This window comes from Anguilla rostrata, chromosome 2 (genome assembly GCF_018555375.3).
Source record: "Anguilla rostrata isolate EN2019 chromosome 2, ASM1855537v3, whole genome shotgun sequence".
NCBI classification, from domain to species: Eukaryota; Metazoa; Chordata; class Actinopteri; order Anguilliformes; family Anguillidae; genus Anguilla; species Anguilla rostrata.
In genome coordinates this window covers 36,437,738-36,457,164 of record NC_057934.1, presented here as the reverse complement: position 1 = coordinate 36,457,164, position 19,427 = coordinate 36,437,738, and the positions used below count along the sequence as shown (strand labels likewise).

The 19,427-nt window shown below is 46.2% G+C and overlaps 2 protein-coding genes across 2 annotated transcripts; both read left to right on the top strand.

The window, feature by feature from the left end:
- Positions 1 to 3,908: 3,908 nt before the first annotated feature.
- On the top strand, positions 3,909 to 6,723 carry tcap (titin-cap (telethonin)). The gene is made up of 2 exons (XM_064321900.1): positions 3,909 to 4,227; positions 5,135 to 6,723. Exons 1-2 carry the CDS (start codon positions 4,079 to 4,081, stop codon positions 5,523 to 5,525), a joined length of 540 nt encoding a protein of 179 aa, XP_064177970.1. The 5' UTR covers positions 3,909 to 4,078; the 3' UTR covers positions 5,526 to 6,723.
- Positions 6,724 to 15,136: 8,413 nt separating this feature from the next.
- LOC135247909 (phenylethanolamine N-methyltransferase) lies at positions 15,137 to 18,604 on the top strand. The gene is made up of 3 exons (XM_064321887.1): positions 15,137 to 15,517; positions 15,996 to 16,203; positions 16,863 to 18,604. Exons 1-3 carry the CDS (start codon positions 15,325 to 15,327, stop codon positions 17,302 to 17,304), a joined length of 843 nt encoding a protein of 280 aa, XP_064177957.1. The 5' UTR covers positions 15,137 to 15,324; the 3' UTR covers positions 17,305 to 18,604.
- The last annotated feature ends 823 nt before the right edge of the window (positions 18,605 to 19,427 follow it).

The following is a 19,427-nucleotide window of genomic DNA, read 5'->3' as shown; positions in this document are numbered from 1 at the left end:
TCTAAATATAAGATTTTCCTACCCTGTTCCAAGTCTCTGCTTCTCTTTCTCTATCCCAGCTGCTTCACTGGCACCATCTTAGTATTCAAACATTACCAAATGAAGATTCTCTTTAACAACAGTAATATCCCTTATTATATATTAATTTTCCTATTACACTTAAATGTTATTATTATTATAGTATTGTTATTGTTATTTTACTTAAATGTATAGTATTTACCACATGCATACATATAATAAGGTACATTTGATTGCAACAATTACTACAACATATAAATGTTTATATAAAGAACATATTAAGGTTTTTGTATTCTAATAGGATGTTAATTATAGGTATCTGATATTCAGATATTCAGGCTCAGTGTCATGAGGAGGATGCTAGGACATGCATATCTCTCCTGGTTATTTGCAGATCTCAACAACTATACAGCACAGCTCTGACCATACAGCTGATCTCAGTAACTTACAGCTGATCTCAATTATTTTATTGTTGGTCACAGGTATTGTACAGCTGATCTCAGCTGATATAAATGTCTCAATGACTGCACAGCTGATCTCAATGATTTTACAGCTGATCTCAATGACTGCACACATGATCTCAATGACTGCACAGCTGATCTCAATGGCTGTTTTGCTGATCTCAATGGCTGCACAGCTGATCTCAATGACCATATTGCTGATCTCAATGCCTGCTCAGCTGATCTCAATGACTGCACAGCTGATCTCAATGACTGCACAGATGATCTCAGTGACTGCACAGCTGATCTCAATGACTGCACAGATGATCTCAATGACTGCACAGCTGATCTCAATGACTGCACAGATGATCTCAATGACTGGACAGATGATCTCAATGACTGCACAGCTGATCTCAAAGACTGTACAGCTGATCTCAATGACTGCACAGCTGATCTCAGTGACTGCACAGCTGATCTCAATGGCTGCACAGCTGATCTCAATGACTGTATTGCTGATCTCAATGCCTGCTCAGCTGATCTCAATGACTGTACAGCTGGTCTCAATGACTGCACAGCTGATCTCAGTGACTGCACAGATGATCTCAATGACTGCACAGCTGATCTCAATGACTGCACAGCTGATCTCAATGACTGTACAGCTGATCTCAATGACTGCACAGCTGATCTCAGTGACTGCACAGCTGATCTCAGTGACTGCACAGCTGATCTCAGTGACTGCACAGCTGATCTCAGTGACTGCACAGCTGATCTCAGTGACTGCACAGCTGAATGATTGTGCAGTTGCTTTGTGGCAGCCCAGGACCCTTTGTCCCTGCACTTCACTATAGCTAGAGGCTGTGGTCCCTGAATGTGTACTTTGTTAGATTTTGTCTTTTAGACTTTTTCTATCCTATCGCCTCCAGTACTGTGCACTCCCTCTACCCCTCCCCCTTTTCTGATGCTGGTAAACTGGTCCATTAGTGGTCTAACAGGATGTATTACATGACCAGCTGTGTGTGTGTCTTTGTGTTTGTTTGCTTGTTAGAAGGAGATAATAGGTGAGAGAAGCTGCACACCGAGCTGCACTATCTTTCTGATCCTCCGCTCGTTCTGTTCAGCATGTATCCATAGGCAGTCCACGGGGTTGCCAGCTCTCGAGCCGTATCCCCTGCGCGAGTGGGGATTTGATAGCCGCCATGGCACCCCCTCACCCGTGGCCCCTTCTCTATGCGCTACCCTCTCTGCTTTATACCTGTCTGAACAAATAAATAAATAAATACAAAAGGAAGGCAGGCCTGTCTGCTCTCTCTTCCTTTCCATGTACCTCATCCTCTCTCCCTTTCTGCTCTCCCTATCCCCCCTTTTTCTTTTCCCTCCTGTACATTAACTGACGTCTTATTTCGCCGTCTCCCCCCCCCTTATCGGCGGATCGGAGAAGCTGCCTGTCGGTCTGCGCCGTCTCTCCTCCGCTGCGCGGCTTTGAAGTTCTGTCACCGGGCAGCTCCCGTTACACGGTTACGCAACTGAGCAGGGCAGCCATGAAGACAGAGCGTTCTGTGCCTCCTTCCCTCCCAGAGACAGCCGGCCATTGCCTGCTTGGATTTAGAATTTTCCAATAAGCATCACGTCCTGGATATGATACTACAAAAAAGTGGAACTGTATACTTGTGCACTTATGAGGAATATTCCTAAATATACCAGTTAATACATAAATTATTATTATTATTATTATTATTATTATTATTATTATTGTTATTATTAATAATAATAATAATAACAATAACAATAATAATAATAATAATCATAATCATAATAATCATAATAATAATACTTGTGATAACAGAATAATGCACCTGAATGAGAATGATGCCGCCAGACCTTAATCTGGTGCCATCTTAATCAGGACAGTGAATCTGTGCGTGTATGTACATGTGTGTGTGTGCTTGTGTGTGTGTGTGTCCATGTACGCGCGCGTGTCTGTGTGTGTGTGTTGCATGTGTTTGAGATAGATAGATGGATGGATAGATTGATTGATAGATAGATAGATAGATAGATAGATAGATAGATAGATAGATAGATAGATAGATAGATAGATAGATAGATAGATAGATAGATAGATAGATAGATAGATAAATAGATTATTTATAGAGATTGTGAGAGAGCAATGGCAGGGGTGTGGTGACATCAGTGGCTGTAGAGGGAGAGTGAATCAGAGGCAGTAAATGATAGTATCGAGCAGTATGTCACAGAGCGAGCGGCACTGTATGTATGAGTCACCCCCGGGTGAGGTGAAACATGAGAGCTGAGTAAAGCAGTAGCAAGAGTTCCTCACTTCAGCAGGACAGTAAATTACCCGGCAGAGTGGCCGGGACAGTCCCGCCTCCCCTCTCCACTAAAAAACGCCCCTCAGCTACCTATTAGGAAGAGTAACGATTACTCACCGTTATAACTCAAACGGAGGAGGCGGAGTCCCCGTCGCTGTGTGTCCGTGACCGCGTGTCCATGCTTACGCGTGTGTTCCAGTCATGGAGACAGTGGTTCTACAGCCAGTAAGAAATGAATGGTGTAGGTTGCCGAGCTTACCGTTGTGTCATCGACCGCTTGGTAATGGAGGGATGTTGGTGTGTCTCGTGTTATTAGATTCCCAGGGGTCTGTGTGGTTTTACAGGACAGCACCTGTGGATACAGGGGGCCCCTATAGCTGGCTGGTGCCACACCTGGCCCTGTTGGATGGGGGATATCCTCCATATTGTGTGGAGTTGAGAGGGAGAACCCAGTATTGATCTAGACGTTTAAGAGATGCTCTTATCTAGAGCACAAATTGTGTTTTTACAAACAATCCACTTCTATAGCCAGATATTGATTGACGCAATAAAGGTTAAGTGCTATAAAGGCTACGAGTGCAGAACCCTGCCTGGGAATCGAACCCACAACCTTTGCGCTACTAGACCAGTTCCCTGACCATTACACTGCACTAACACCCCCTCAAAGGTCCGCTGTTGTGATTACAGCAGCACTTCCCATTATCAACACACCCAAATGTTCTTCCATATCAGAGGGGTCAGCTATTGTCTCCACTGTCACTTTTTCGGCACCACTGTCCTTAAAATTCCTCATGAAGAGGCCACCCATGCCGGAGTATCTGTCAGAGCAGAGTGAGTGTGGAGCACATGATTTCCTGTATGTGTGTGTTTTGTATTGGAATGATTACGTGTATCTGTGTGTGTGTGTGTTTTGTATTGGAATGATTACGAGGGGGCTTGGAATCGGGGTGGGGTGGGGGGGTCATTTGGCTGCTACAGAGGACCTTGCTTTCCCGTCAGCTGGCACCCTCGCCCCCTCGCCTTCTCTGCAGTGCCAGCTGAACGCCTGGTGTCGGGTGTCAGTGTACTTAGGGTGTGGAGTGATGCCATAACGCAAAAATAGCTGTGGAAAGCCTATATAAGCCGCAGAAAGACAACCACCCCAGCAGACAGTGGGATTCCACCTCCAGCAGACCAGAGACTCATCCGCAGCGACCCGGGCCAGGCAGACACACACGGACGTGCAGACAGACTCCTCGGGAGAAGCCATTCGGACAGACAGACAGACAGAGCAGACGGACGGACAGAGCGGACAGGATGCAGGGCAGAACCACACTGGTGAAGCGGGCAGGGGTGGTGACGGGGGCGGAGCTGGGCTGCAGCGTGCGGGAGGAGAACCAGGTGCAGAGAGAGAGCTACAGCGCAGACTGGCGCAGCGTCACCATCAACACCCAGCCTCAGGACAGGTGAGCCTCATCATCTACAGCACTCTACACACACTGTACACCCACTGCATCATATATACTACACACACGCACACAGACACACACACTCACACACTGTACACTCACTTTATTATATATACTACACACACACAGACAAACACACTCACACACTGTACACTCACTTTATCATATATACTACACACACACAGACAAACACACTCACACACTGTACACTCACTTTATCATATATACTACACACACACAGACAAACACACTCACACACTGTACACTCATTTTATCATATATACTACGCACACACACAGACAAACACACTCACACACTGTACACTCATTTTATCACATATACTACACCAGCACACAGACACAAACACACACACACACACACATACACAAACACACACTGTACACTGACTTTATCATATATACTACACACACACACACACACACGCACACTGTACACTCACTTTATTATATATACTACACCTGCACACACACATACTGTAGACTTACTCTATCACATATGCTACACATGCCCACACAGGAAGCTTTTTGTTGCTAAGTGTATGACAGCAAACACTACCATATTGTGATCAGCACAATACATAATTAATCAAATGTTTCTGATGTACAAATGCTATGAATGCTTCTCTTGCTAGAAGACTGGATGTATTGTACTCTTCAGTTTGTTCCATAGTATGCCTCACATTTAATAATATATTATTAAATATATTTGATCACATCTTCTCCAATAGGATGTGTATAGTACTCAGCTACTCATTTGGGCTCAGCTTTACTTATTTATGTAGAATTTGGTACAACCGTGGTGCAGCTGCGTGACTGTCACTCAGTGATTGGGTGGCACTGGAATGGACTCTCACCTCCACTGTGCTCTATGTCGCCCCCTGCAGACAGACAGTGCAGGAGGCAGACGACAGTCGGCGAGAGACCTTCTCACGGCAGTGGGAGGCGAGGCGGCTGCTGCAGGCCTGCCCCTCCGGGGTGATTCGGCTGGGCACCCTGGAGCGGGGGGTGAGGGAGCACCAGCAGCTGCCCTACAGGAAAACCCTGCCCCTGCCCCTCTTCACCCCCACCGAGCTGGGCACCAGGCTGGGCCGGGGCGCGCCGCACACCCAGGAGGACCTCCGCCCCTTATCCGCCCTGGACGGCGCCTGCCCCGCCAAGAGAGACGTGGGTGACATCACCAAGGACCTGCCCCCGGTCAAGCCAATCAGGATGGAGTTTGCCAAAGCGCCCAAGTCCCTGGGAAGATCGATGTCACAGGAGGCCCAGAGGGGCTGAGAGAGGGAGAGACAGAGAGGGTGAGAGAGAGAAAGAGAGGGAGAGAAAGAGGGAGAGAGAGAGAGGGATGACAGAGAGAGAAAAGAGAGGGTGATAGTTAGAGTGAAGTGTAGAATATGTTGTCGTCAAGAGAAGGAATCAAGAAAAAGTTTGAAGGACACCGGGACATTCATCACCTCCCATTTGGAGAATACATACATTTGTGTATATATGTGTACTGCAATTGCTTTTTTTATTGCCTTATCATCACTTTGTTCTATATTCCCATCCATTCTGTAACTGTCTGAAAACATTGCATAGAGCACCACCACATAGTGTAGCCAGCAGACATAAACATAACAGGGTGCTTTCCTGGTAGACGGATAAGAATATATCCCAGGGGGCCGAGAATGATGGACGTTTGTGGACTATTGTTACAGCTGTGCAGTGAGCTTGGTACACTGCAGACTTGGTACACTGCTATAGCCTCACATTGCTATGTGAGTCAGGCTCTGCCTGCGCTCTTTGACAAGACCTAGATTTAACAAGCAGCTGGGAAGAAAACAGAAGCCATTGCAGGCAACTCGCAAAGAAAATAAAAAAAAGGGCCGGGTTGTAGACGTGCGACGGCAAGTGTGAAAGCACAGACCAGACTGGGTGCTGAATGAAAAGGGGAGAGCAAAGTTTTGTGCAGATTGTGAGGGCTTAGCATAACTCGGAGAGCTAGACCCAAGCAGACGTAGTCGCTGAAATAGATCCGGAACAGTCCGTGCCTCGGTCTTTGGGCCTCCATTGCCCAGACAAACGAAGGCCGGCCAGCCCTTCAAACGTCCTTCGCTGCGGCTGGAATGAGCTTTACGGCCCTGCGTGTAGCAGAGTCATGAAGGGGAGGTGAGTGACAGGAGGGCTGCTGGCTCCACTCCCAGCCTGACGAGTCATTGCCATGCTGTGTTGTTGAATGAGGTGGTGTCACACAACTGAATAGCCCACTGTATTAGAATGACGTTTTTAATGTTGTGATTAAAACACTTACAGTGGCTCTGGTTTAATTAACTATTTAACTTCATTTTCATTTGGTTTCTTGGTCTGTTTAGAATATCTAAAGAGAGGACTAGCCATGTAACTACTGATTTGTACTTGTTTTCACTGTATAGAACTGATGTGGTTTTAATGGAGAGTGATCTATTTATTTTTCTACAATAAAGTGTGCGTGCACACAGCTGACTGGTATGTTTTTTTGCGTTATGCCTGTCTGTGTCTGTAAGATCCCTACACGCAGCTAAAGGCTGGTCTATTGGCTTTATATGCAGTCCCTCAAATAGCAATGGAATTGCGCAAACACAAAACATTCACAAGCCTGGATTGAATCGAAACCCCACCCACCGATCAATATCTACCGGTCCAAACCCTAATAGCACAACCGGGTGAAAGTAATTAGAATCCAATCAAAATGTTGATTCCAGCAAGGGTGCGTTTGAGCTAGATGGGCTTAATTCTAGCCATAGTTTGGATGCTTGGGAATAATGAGGAAGATTGAGGGGAATTGTATCCATGTATACCAGACCTGGGTCAAATACGTATTTGTTTTGGATTCAAATACTTTTCTACACTTTACTGATCTTGTCTGGTGTATTGGAATCAATGAAATACTCTCAAAAAGTGCAAACCCCACCTTCTGGCCATATTGGCAGGCTCAAATACACCAGGCAAGATCAATAGAGCGCAGAAAAGTATTTTAATCCAAAACAAATACGTATTTGACCCAGGTCCGATGTATACGTAGATTCTGGTACACGGTATAGTGACCACAAGCACCCAAACACTCCCCCGGAGGGCATTTTACTAGTAACAACATAAATAAAATGAAATGCTCCAGGGCCTCATGAAGATTAAATGCTAAAAGCAGCCGCTGATTGAGACGTTGTTACTGTGTTGCCGTGGTATTTTTAGATGTCTGACTCAGGTTCCATCAGGTGCTATGATCTAGAAAGAGCTGATACAGCCGTGCGGGGGCGTTGCGTTGATGTTTCCATGGTCTCTCCTCGACGAGCGTCCACTTAATCCGTCAGGCCAGGCTCATTTGCTTCCATTGTTCTAGCATTAGGCTGCAGCTGACCAGACTCCCATTCCATTACACACCCAGGGCTCCTCCCATCCGAGCTGTGTGGGCACTGGGAACGCCCCCATTCCCAGCCACGGGAGTCATCTTTACCCTAAAGAACAGCTGAGCCATGGCGGTCTGAAAATGATTCCCCTTCACCACCTGTTGTATTATATAGCACAGTTGATTGAGACTTGGACTCAGTCCACACATATGGCGTTTTGTACCGAACCTTATGCATCCAATGTAAACACAATGAAGTAATTCCAAACTGAATCAAGAAACTTTCGATTAAGAAATCATTTTCATTTATGAACATTGCTTAACTTTATTGTTTTTGACACAACATTCCTGATTATTTCCTGTGACTATAAAGCTCACCATGTGCAAACGGTGGAGAAGTGACACTTGTTTCGATCTGTTGCTCAACATCAAAGATGGCCCCACGGGGTTATACGAAATCCGGGCCTGTTTCCCTACCCCCAGAGTGTACAGGTGGAAACTACTCAAGCGTGACGGGCTGCCTCTCTCCTCGCTCCCATTGGGAGAACAACAGCCGAGTTGGCCTTTGACCTCCAAGGGCTTAATTCAAAGCCAAGGAGAGAAAAACAATCTGCTGCACTGGAAATGTGGATTGGGTCTTCGGTTTTTTTATCTGGGAAGGAATGTAAAAATAAGTACATCTCTCATAATGCATCTTTCTCTCTCTCTCTCTCTCTCTCTCTCTCTCTCTGGTCCACACTATGGGACCCAAGCCTGGAATACTCTGATTCACTTCTCCTCCTCCTGAACAAACACACCCCGTGACTGCACTGAGGGTATTAATAGCATTGTTATTGCTCCAGAAGCAGCACTATCTGCCCCCATCTCTCTCTGTACCTTTGAGCCCATAATGCCCTCATCCCTTTCATCTGAGGCTGTGGCTCCAGAGCCTGTGCATTCAGCTTAAAATACCCCTGCCCCTGGCTGGACACAAAAACACTTGGATGACCACTTATTTGTGGTCGGGTCAGAATGTTCCAGCAGCACTCCTCCAGTTCCAGCTGCCCCATTACCGCGGGAGCTGTGGATGCAGACTCCATTGCACACAGTGTTCTCGACCCAATGCTAACTTGGCGATTCGAGGGAAGACTAGCCACCACTGAGGCTAACCACCACTGAGCAGACATCAGCCTCATAGTTTAAACAACTATGAGGCTGATGCTGACATTTTCAAGATTGAGGCTTCTTCACTATGAGTTTGTTTAACGATTGAAACCTTTTTAAAATGTCTTCTGTTTCACACATTCCGTTATTTATTTATTTATTATCCTTTATTTAACCAGGAAGGTCCCATTGAGATACAATATCTCTGCTGCCAGGGAGTCCTGGTCAAGATGGCAGTAGAAAAATAAAAGTTTCATATTAAAAACATACCAAAAAAAAAAAAAAACAGACATACAAGGATCAGGAGCTAAAAGGCACTTGTTGCTAAAAAGCAATAACATTGTTCAGTAAAAACTGATTTTAACATATTTTTAAACATGTCAAGAGAGGGTAAGGATTTCAGATTAAGAATGCCTTGTAACTCATTCCAGACATGCGGGGCATGAATGGAAAAGGTTGATTTACCCAGTTCTATTATAATTTCAGTCTACCTTACAACTCCTAAATGTCTCAAAAGCTGTGATTGATCAAGGCTAGGTGCACACCTGCTTGAGATTGTAAGTAACATGCATTAAAAAGCAGGTGTGTGAGAAGCAGAAAAGTGGCTATTTTGTAAGATGCAGAACTATTCTGCGGAAAACAAGCAGTTTCCCTTTGGGTTTTTTTTTTTCTTTCTCTTTTTTGTAATGCTCCTTCTCTCTCTCATCTCAGATGCTTTTTAAAAGTAATTATGTACAGCAAAGCATTAGGCAACTTTGTCACAGCCTTGTTTTTTTTTAATTAAGCATTTTAAAAATGTATGACATAAGCTTTAGAGTGCCGCCACCTTCTTTACCCGCTCTGGTCTAGGAGGACTAGTTACAGAGCACCCGGCATGTTTGCACTTTTGCAGGAAGTGCGCCTGCACCCGTTTACACCAACTTCATTTGGGGTTTTATTTGTTTTGTATTCTGGCTGTTTGAGCACGTCCCTGATGTTCAACCTCTGGCGATATCAGCAGGCCTGCATAGGGCTAGACCCCATCACTTTGAGTTTCAAACCCGGAGTCTCGCTACTGCTCCATGATGTGATGCTCAAACATTGACCTGTCAAGCGTCTACACCGGCGATGGGTAACTCCTGTCCTCGGGGGCTGTTGTGTAAGCGGGGTTTTGTTTCCACCAATTACCCTGGCCAAATTAGTTAATCGGCTGTATGCACCAACGGTGGTTCGCTCGGTAATTAGATCACGGTAAAACATTTCATATAGGGGCTCAAGATATCTTCGGCTGTCACTCATGTGCTTATCAAGAGATGTATCTAAAAATGTTTGGGCTGACTAAATAAAGACCAGAAGTCTGGAACAGATACCGCCCTCCTTGCCCACCTCTGATCTACACTGACATCCTCCTTTTACAAAAAGTAAAGTGCGCATCCATGGTTGAGCCTGCAGCAGGCACTCAATTTCTTTGGGGTGTTGTAAATCGAGCGCCCCAGTGCAGTGATGGAACTGATGAGCCCACTCCGCGCTGTCTGCCTTTGATTTGTTAACCCGAGGTCTCGACTCGCGGGGAATATTAAAGTTCCCGCGCCACTTATAGAAATTGCAGAAACATTAAGCTCCATTTCTTGGTCCACGTCCAAATCTGGCTCTCTCGTTCTGACAAGGTAATCACCCCCTTTACAGTCAATTGGCAGCTCTATCCCTCACTTATCCCACTCTCCTAGTGAGATCTCCACAGATCTTCCTCTTAATACAAGGCAAATTGCAAATAAAATCTCAATTTGCTGTTAACCCTCGAGCATTCAGAACCAGGTACTATTATTGAAATGCACGTAGTGGCTTGCATATTTTCTATACTGGTTTCATAAACTGGACCCATTTTTGGGACAGGAAAAAAAGCTGGCTGCTGAACCTACTCTTGTATCTCACTGGCTTCTTCTAATCCTTGTTTCGGTCAGATAATAAATAGCCTTCCTTTGGTGTCTGGAATTAGGGATCAATTTATTATTCTGGATTTTGGTGCCAGTGTAAACCAGTAGGAGAGGGTGTTTGGGGTCTTAATTGGATATATATGCAATCATCATTCTTACGTGTCCATTGCATTCTTTTTCCATTTTAGGAAATCTTGAAGAGAAACTATTTGGTTCACTCAGGAAATGCCTAACATGGATGATTGCAGACCAGCACAGAAAACCTTTGTAACACAAATTATTTGTTGACAGCTACCTTTCAGTTCCAGCTGTAACATAACTGTTTTTCAAACTGTAAAATTGGTGGATCTGGAAAGTGGACACACGCACACACACACACACACACACACACACACGGCACACATGATCATTCAGGCACAAATAGACACAAGCGCATGCACACGTTTGCACACCTAATACATGTACAGCATTTTTCAGTGGCAGCATTTCATGTTCTCATTGTAACATTATCTCACAACCAAGCAGGCACATACGAGAATATTCCTCAGTGTTCTGGAAACATGTGTTCGCTGTGATACACGTTACAGCACCGTACTTCCTGTTTTCGCTTGGATACGTGCGTATTATTTTGTGTAGTTTACACTACCGCACAGTGTCTGTTGATACCATATATAGAGAGCAAGCGTTTCCTCTCTGGATCCATTCTCCCCCCCTGGGGCTTATGTCAGGAGCGCTGTGGTAAAAACATGTCACAGAGTGGAAAGCACCGCATCAGATTTCATAATCCATGCTCTTCTGTCTCATTTCTCCAGTAATTCCTTTTTGTTTCCACTCCTCTTGGAAAGCTACCGTAAGCTCTCGCTGAGGTCCCCACCCCAAACCCCCCCCTCCCTTCTCTCATTCAGTTTCGCTGTCTAAACCTTCCTAAGCCCTGGCAGTTTGTTTTTGTCCCCTGTAGAAGACAAGAATCGGTTCTTAATCTCAAGAACTGTATATTCTACCGTGTTCAAATCTACACTACAAGGGTATATTCTACCGTGTTCAAATCTACACTAAATGGATAAATGGATAAATGGACTGCATTTATATAGCGCTTTTATCCAAAGCGCTTTACAATTGATGCCTCTCATTCACCAGAGCAGTTAGGGGTTAGGTGTCTTGCTCAGGGACACTTCGACATGCCCAGGGCGGGGATCGAACCGGCAACCCTCCGACTGCTAGACAACCGCTCTTACCTCCTGAGCTATGTCGCCCCAAAAAAATCAGATTCAGCCCGTTACCCACTGAAGCACTGGTACACTGCTCACAGCACTACAAGGGCCATTCAAAATAAAAATAAAATAAATAGTATTTTTGAGAATATTTGCATGTTGAATATTTTGTTTTTGTCATCCAAGACCCTTGTACCAGGCAAGAAAAAATTAAAATGCTTGAAAGTCTTTTCTCCCAGGTCTCAGGAGGTTATGGAGCCCTCCATCCGGACAGCTGGACACCGACCGAGCCAAATGCTAACATAGCAACAGAGACACAAACAGAGGCACGTGCCGTGACCAGTGAAGCATGACACATGGAGGGACACACGCGCAGGCACACGTGGAGGCGCAACGCGCAGGAAACGCTGCCGTGCCGCAGAACATTCGACCGGGCGCACCGCTGCGTATGTCAAACTGCCATTTTCTACGACTGTGTACTGTGGCATACGTTCGATAATATTCCTCATGTTGAGGTTTTCTTTCACTTTCACCTGTGTTGCTTTTGCAGAAGGGTTTGCAGTCAATCGCCTGGCTTTCTGGCTCAGCGCTGTCCGTGCTACTGGTTTTTATCGGTCAGTGAAACCAAAGAACCATTCAGTAGAGAAGAGGTGAAAACATGTCTTTCTTCCGCTCTTGGCAAAGTTTACAGGAGTCCGACAGGGGCCAAATATACTCTACTGAAGTTAAATGTACTCTCTCAGAGTTGATTTACATGGAACGTTTGGCTGTGAGCAGTGTACCAGTGCTTCAGTGGGTAACGGGCTGAATCTGATTTTTTGGGGGTCAGGTTGTCTGTCCATCTCCAGGGAAGAGTAACCAGGTATTGCAGTGTCTTGGGGGCTAATGTCCAGGCTGGACAGCGCTGGCAGGACTGGGAGTGTTTTTGAGTGGGAGAGATACTATCACAGGCCTCCACCACACACCACAGACAGAGAGGGTCAGAGAGGGAGGCAGGATTCAATTAGGTTTCCTCTTGAGGGCAGGTAGGTGCTAATTGTATCGTCAAACGTCTAAAGTTTCATCCGCACAGAGGAAAGGGGATGTGAGATGGGATTTCAAAGAGAGGAAACAAATACACAGACGCACACGCACACACATAATCGCGCACTCACATATTTCATATCTCTTTGTCCCGAGGTCTAAAATGCATTTTCCTTCAGAAATGATAATGGTAATGCAGCACTGCACATTGTCATTGAGTACACTTCCAGTCTTTGTGCCAGACCTTACTAACATCATGGTACTGTGATCTAGGGTCAGTCCTTGGCAGCAAAAAAAAAATCCACATTTCTGTCTGTGTCACTGACTGGTTCTCTTTGCTGATAAATTGTTGAACAACGTGTTATATATAATGCAATATATTATATGTGTATACGGTGTCCATAATGTTTGGGACATAATGTTTTGTTCTTGATTTGGCTCTCTGCTCCTTGTAATCAAACAATTCACGTGTGGTTAAAGTGCAGATTCTTGGTAAATTCTGAAGAATTCAGTTAATATATGCACATTTACTGAATAACAAAAACCAAAGTACAAACTTTTTTTTTTTCCAATTTCCACCTACAATAACACAAAAAGATGAGTTTTACTTAAAAATAATTGCAGACACAACTTTCTTCAAAATAGCTTCCTTTGGCTTTAATTACAATTAAACAAATTATTGGAAGTGTATCCAGTCATTTTGCAAAATGGGAGGTGGGGGTGGAAGGGAGGTGGAGGTATAGTTAAACTGACTGAAATGTTATTTACCTTAGTTTCTTCATATAACTTCTGGTAGCCTAATATCATTGGTCTGTAGTATAAGTAAAATAGGTGCTAAAACTGCAAAACATATGGCAAAGAAGAAGACATTAGTGTTAAATGTGTAGGACCGTGTTAACATATTGTGGCAAGGTTATTCCCCAGAAGAAATTGCAGAAGAAGCACCTTCCAGGGTCAGTGTTCAGTACACACTCAGAAGGGTCCTGCTGATGGACAGTAATGTCAACAGGAGAAGACCATGAAGATCAAGAGGCAGTAAACAAATATGGTGTGGTGTCTAGCAAAAGAAACCATTGTAAATTTGCACCACAACTACAGGAAGAACTCCATGGAACTAGAGAGAAACCGGTTCCTCTGATGACAGTGATATGATCTGGAGGATGTGCATCTGCCTTCCCTATATTTTTGGTCGTTGATGGTGCTTGGCCAACTGGAGAATTTTCTTCTTGATAACAGCACATAGCAAGTGCTCTTTTTGCACATACACATCCTTTTAGACCAACAGATCTTAGTTGCAGTCTCATTGAAGTTTCACTATAGTCAGGGTAGTCAGTCCCTTTACAAAAGCGCTTGGAACCTTCTCAAGCACACCTTTTTATGCATTCCCATCAGGGTATGTACTGCAGGGATACTCAGATTTGGCCCTTGAGGCCTGTAGTACTGCTGTTTTCCTTTCAAATTGATAGTTAACAGTTTTATTAATGTCACTGATTGGCCAGCAGTTTCTCTCTCCTGGTGTCCGAGGCCAGAATCCCAGTCCCTGATTGGACAGCAGAGGGCAAGCCTGAGACCCACCAGTAACGATGGCCCTAAAGGGCAGATCTGAGTATGTCTGCCACCGTGTACTTTTAATGGCGCCCCGGTGGTGTCCCCTGAAAATCTACAGGGTTCTGATCTAGTACTCTAGTGCCGCTCATATTAACTCAGTGGTGCAGCTGATTGGATGAGAACTTGGAGCACGCTCTGTTCCAGGTGTCAGCCAGCTCCTGCGTGAAACCTCCTCTCAGAGCACCAGCACGATGAGAAATGGCAGTCGAGAGAGCATGGTGATGGGGAGGCAGAGGGTGGGGTGCGGGTAGGTGGTGGGGCGGTGGGTGAGGTGGGGGTGGGGGGGGTGGCGAGACGTTGGCCGTGGCACCACCGGGACAATAAATCACCGAGTTACGTTTGAGAAAGAGGAGTGCGGAGCGATGGAGAGATAGAGGGATGGGAAGATGGGAGTCGGGGCCTGTAGCTGTGTCCATTAGTGGATGTCTAGGTTGAGGAAGCCTTCTGTCACAGATGGCATCAGAGCCCGGGGCTGGGGACGCGCTGGGCTCTGAGTGCTATCAGGTAGTCACACAGTCTGAAAGGGGATCGCTATCTCCGCTGATAAGCGGGGAAAAGGAGGGGAATCTGGAGCGAGACAGCCCACCCAAACACGCATACTCACGCGCGCAGGTATAAATGCTGAGCGCCGCACACCGACGCTCCCCTGCGCAATGACACGTTGACACGTGCCCTGAAGGGGTGACGGAGAGAGAGACCCACGCAGACGGCTCCTTCGCCAACTCGCTACGCTAGCAAAGCGGAGGGCCAGGCGGGAAGGTGAGCTGAAGTTCTGACCCAGGGAAAAAGAAAGAAGAGGCGGACAGAGAGAGAGAGAGATGGACAGGGGAAGAGGGGAGGACATGGATCAAAGCTCGAGGGACGGCGTGGCTGCCATGGCGCGCTGCTACCAGGACTTCAACCCCAAAGCGTACCTGCAGTACAACTACACGCCCCCGCGCGCGGACTTCACCCGCCCCGACAGCATCGTGCCCTGGAAGCTGGGCTGCCTGCACAGGGCTTTCACTGAAGGTGAGGCTTTCCTGTGTGTGTGTGTGTGTGTGTGTGTGCGCGCGCGTGTGTGTGTTTGCGTGCGTGCATTTGTGTGTGTGTATGTGTGTGTGTGTGTGGATGTGTGCATGTGTGTGTGTGTGTGCGCGTGTGTGTGTGTGCATGTGTGTTCGTGTGTGCGTGTGTGAGTGTGTATGTGTGTGTGTGTGTGAGAGAGTGTGTGCGTGTGTGTGTGTGTGTGTGTTCGTGTGTGCGTGTGTGAGTGTGTGCGTGTGTGCATATGCATGTGTGTGTGACAGACAGAGAGAGAGAGAGAGAAAGAGAGAGAGTGTGAGACAGCAATGGTTTTCATTCTGTGTTACTTTGTGACTGAGTTGCTTGGCCAGTTCCCAGCTCGTTTCCGTTGTGGCTAGTTTTATAAATACTCTCTTGTCCCGTTTTGAGAGCGTTTTCCTGTAAGCTTTGGCGAGCTGTTCTCCTCCCCCCCTCTCTCCCCAAGGCGACGTTGGCGGGGAGACTCTGGTGGACGTGGGGTCGGGTCCCACCCTGTACCAGGTCCTGAGCGGCTGCGAGCTCTTCGGTCGGGTGGTGCTGACCGACTTCCTGGAGGTGAACCGCAGGGAGCTGAGGCGCTGGCTCCGGGACGAGGAGGGCAGTTTCGACTGGACCCCCTACCTGAAGCACGTCTGCAAGCTGGAGGGACGCGGGTGAGGAATTCTGGGTACACTAAAATCGCGCAAATCCAGATATAGACACATTTATATATAGACACGGATGCGCATTCGCAGGGCCAGGCTACATTGCCTGGAAGTATCGCAATAGCAATGCAGCTATTCCCAATGTCTACTGATACTGATTGTTCTGTTCCATTCTATTCATCATTATGAGGTAATCGCCTGCTGCTTTTCAATATTAATCTTCAAATTGTCCATCCCAGCAAACTCCTTGCCCTTTTCTGTTCCTCTCAATCTCTTCCCACTGCTGTGAAACCCGAATACAAACGGTAAACAGTTACATAACCGGTCCAAAACAATATCAATCACGAGGCCCGATGCACAAAAAAATGCACACAAACATTATTCAGTTTGCATGAATCTTATATTACATTCGAGCAGTTATATTCTTAGGTTTCGTTAATAACCTCAGTGATGGATAGATGACATATAAGAAATGCTTCGCAAAAATATCATTACAACCCACTCAGACGGCAGCTCTCTCTCTCTTGTACTATTTCAGTGTTCATTGATGTATGTCGTTCTTAATGTGCGACTTCAGAGCGGAGATGTGAAATATCGGCGAGCAAATTTCCGTGCCCAGGAGACAATAACCCCCCCTTCCCCCTCCCCACCCGTGTTCCCCCCCCCAGTCCCGCGGCTTGGCGGGAGAAGGCTGCGCGGCTGCGCTCGGTGGTGACGGAGATCCTGCCCATCGACGTGCACCGGCCGTCCCCCCTGCCGCCCGGCTCCCTGCCGTCCCCCGGGGCCGACTGCCTGGTGTCCTCCTTCTGCCTGGAGAGCGTGAGCCCGGACCTGGCCTCCTTCCGCCGGGCCCTGGGCCACCTGTCGGCCCTGCTCAAGCCCGGGGGCCACCTCCTGCTCATCGGGGCCCTCGGGGAGAGCTACTACATGGCGGGGCCCGGGGTCCGCATACCCGTGGTGCCGCTGGACGAGGCGCAGGTGTGCTCCGGTCTCCGGGACAACGGCTACGCCCTGGTCCACCTCAGCACCTACACCCTGCCCCCGGACATGAGAGTGGGCGTGGACGACGTCAGCGGCATCTTCTTTGCCAAGGCCAAGAAAATGGTGTGACAAGGAGCGGGGGAGCAGGGCGAGGGAGGGGAGAGAGGGGTAGAGAGAGAGAGAGAGGGAGGGGGAAGAGAGTGAGAGAGAAAGCGAGAGAGCGGGAGAGTGAGAGAGATAAATTGAAAATTGAAACTGAGAGAGAGAGAGAGAGAGGAAGTGAGCGAGCGAGAGAGAGAGAGAGAGAGAGAGAGGGAGAGAAAGAGAGAGAGAGTGGAGCGTAGGAGAGAGAAAATGTGGGAAAATCTGAGATGTATCCTGTAATTAAATTTTCATCCAATATATAAATAACCTCTTCAATCAGTGTTCCAAAGCTTTGATTCTGTACTTTGTCTCAGTTTGTCCTGTCCCATAATACATGTGTTGCTGCCCCCTTTTGGACAATTAGTCTCGAATAGACCCATAGTGAAATGACAAAAGTGATTTACATGCACAACTTCAATTTAAAAAATATTATATTTTATCCTCACCATTATCCAGATCCAGGTGCTTAATATTTTTTAGTTATATAATTTAATGTTATGCACTTCTGTAAAAAATAGAACAGATATCAGGGGGTTGAATATTGGAAGCTGAATATTGGAAACATGGCATTAACCACCCCCAGTCGAAAAGTAGCACTGTGTGTACCATTTTATAGCAATCTCTAAATATATTTAGAGGTTTTTCTGGCGTATGTCAAATTACTTGCAATTTCATATGAATACATGTTTGCTATTTATTTCATTTATTTCATTAGTATGTTATGCAATATGTCAGTAAAACAGCCTAGGGTACCTGAATTATCCACAACTGAATTGCATGCTTCCTATTAAAATAAAAATCCATGAATGCTCTATAATTGGGTGTAAGCCACAATGTTCTTTTCATGTAAATAAGACACAGAAAATAACAATTAGGTAAAATGGCCTTAGATCCCATCTAGCGCCATCTCCATATGGCTTATCTCTAATAAAAGACGTTTCAAATGCCACGTGTGTGGCGTTCTGAACCCCACTGTATGTGTGCACTAAGCTCAGATGGGAGACAGGAACTCACACAGACTGTGACAGCCTATTATTCTCCCCCTCTGCTCTCGTACCTTCTTCATTGCTGGCTTGTGCGCTGCAATCCTTTAACGCCTACCTTTTCCATTTCATTCACACTAGGTTTACATTTATTTTTTAAAATACATTATTATTACTTTCTGCCCTGCTGGGGCTTATTGCTTTGGTTATTGTCGCAAAGTACACGCAGCCCGTCGAGTTAAAATGACAGCTACGTGCTAAAGCGGCCAAACCTTCAATGAAAATAAACCTGTTTTCTTGTGCATTGAGTGTTGCGTATGTGTATAAATTGGTCAATGGAATTATTCTAAAATGGCTTCCTCTGTCCTTTAATTACTCACTGTGGCACTGTCCATCTCTGAATCTAGAATTAGTTTTGAATTACTTCTGATAAAACTGATCAGTTTAAATCCAAATTATAGAAAAACAAAAATAGGGGAAACCACCCAACCCTGTCCCCTATGAACAAGTCAACGAAACCAGGGGATTTTGAGGCCTTTGAGGAAAGGCCTGAGAAGGTCTCCAAATAGCATATTGCTTAATCAGGTGTAGGAGTGTTCAGAGCAGGATAAGCCTCAGAGCGATCGTTAAAGTGCGAGCAGATAGATGTTTTCAGCCTTAAAGGAATCAGCTTTTCTAATAAAGTACCCACAACATTCTCCCAATGGTGCCCGAGGACTCCGGCGCGGTAATCTCATTACTGGAAGCAATAGGCAACGCTGAAATGTGCCTGCTTGTTAGCGTCCCTGGCTAGCGTGAAGTGAACTGAGCGCAGTCTGCGCACAGGCACCTGCAGGGCTAGAGGGGGTGGAGTGCTGAGAAAATAATTCCATTAAACCATTAAGCCATTCTTCGCTGGCATCATTCATGATGACCCCAAAGCAGTTTGTGGGCTAATTGTCATCAGCTCCGTTTTGGTCTTCCCACACACTGGTCCACATACAGACCCACACACAGACCCACACAGAACCACATATACACCCATATATAGACCCACACACTGGTCCACATACAGACCCACACACAGACCCACATATAGACCCACACACAGACCCACACAGACCCACACACTGGTCCACATACAGA